At 42.7% G+C, this 328-nt stretch overlaps 1 protein-coding gene across 2 annotated transcripts in view; it reads left to right on the top strand.

Annotated features, from left to right (window-relative positions):
- LOC118334875 (cytochrome c oxidase assembly factor 1 homolog) overlaps positions 1-328 on the top strand; it is a gene marked incomplete at its 3' end in the record, with an annotated part of 1819 nt that extends 1491 nt beyond the window's left edge. For both annotated transcript variants that reach the window (XM_035670953.1, XM_035670952.1), the window contains 1 exon segment: positions 247-328. In XM_035670953.1, coding sequence (XP_035526846.1) covers positions 247-328 — 82 coding nt within the window.

The following is a 328-nucleotide window of genomic DNA, read 5'->3' as shown; positions in this document are numbered from 1 at the left end:
ACACACTGGACCTTTAACTACATTTGTTGCTTTTTACTTTAACTGAAACATCAGCTGCTTAACTGCATACATCCTGGTCCCACACATACAGACTCAAAGTTAGCAGGCTCTCTCTTACATAGCTGAGCTGCTGACAACTGTGCTTCTGCTTTCCGAGGTAATTGCACAAAGATGAACATTCCTCAACTTCTCTGGCTTTCATTCTTTAAGAATCGTCCACTGTTTTGTAATCTTCTCTCCAATTAGAGAAATTCACTGAGTCAGACTACCACAGACTGGCTCTGCAAAAGTTGGAAGAATGTCCAGTTGCCATGCAAAGCCTGGGTGC

This window comes from Morone saxatilis, unplaced genomic scaffold (assembly GCF_004916995.1).
Source record: "Morone saxatilis isolate NCDOM2014 unplaced genomic scaffold, NCSU_SB_2.0 Contig23, whole genome shotgun sequence".
NCBI classification, from domain to species: Eukaryota; Metazoa; Chordata; class Actinopteri; family Moronidae; genus Morone; species Morone saxatilis.
The sequence above is the reverse complement of the archived record's forward strand: the minus strand, read 5'-3'. Positions and strand labels throughout refer to the sequence as shown.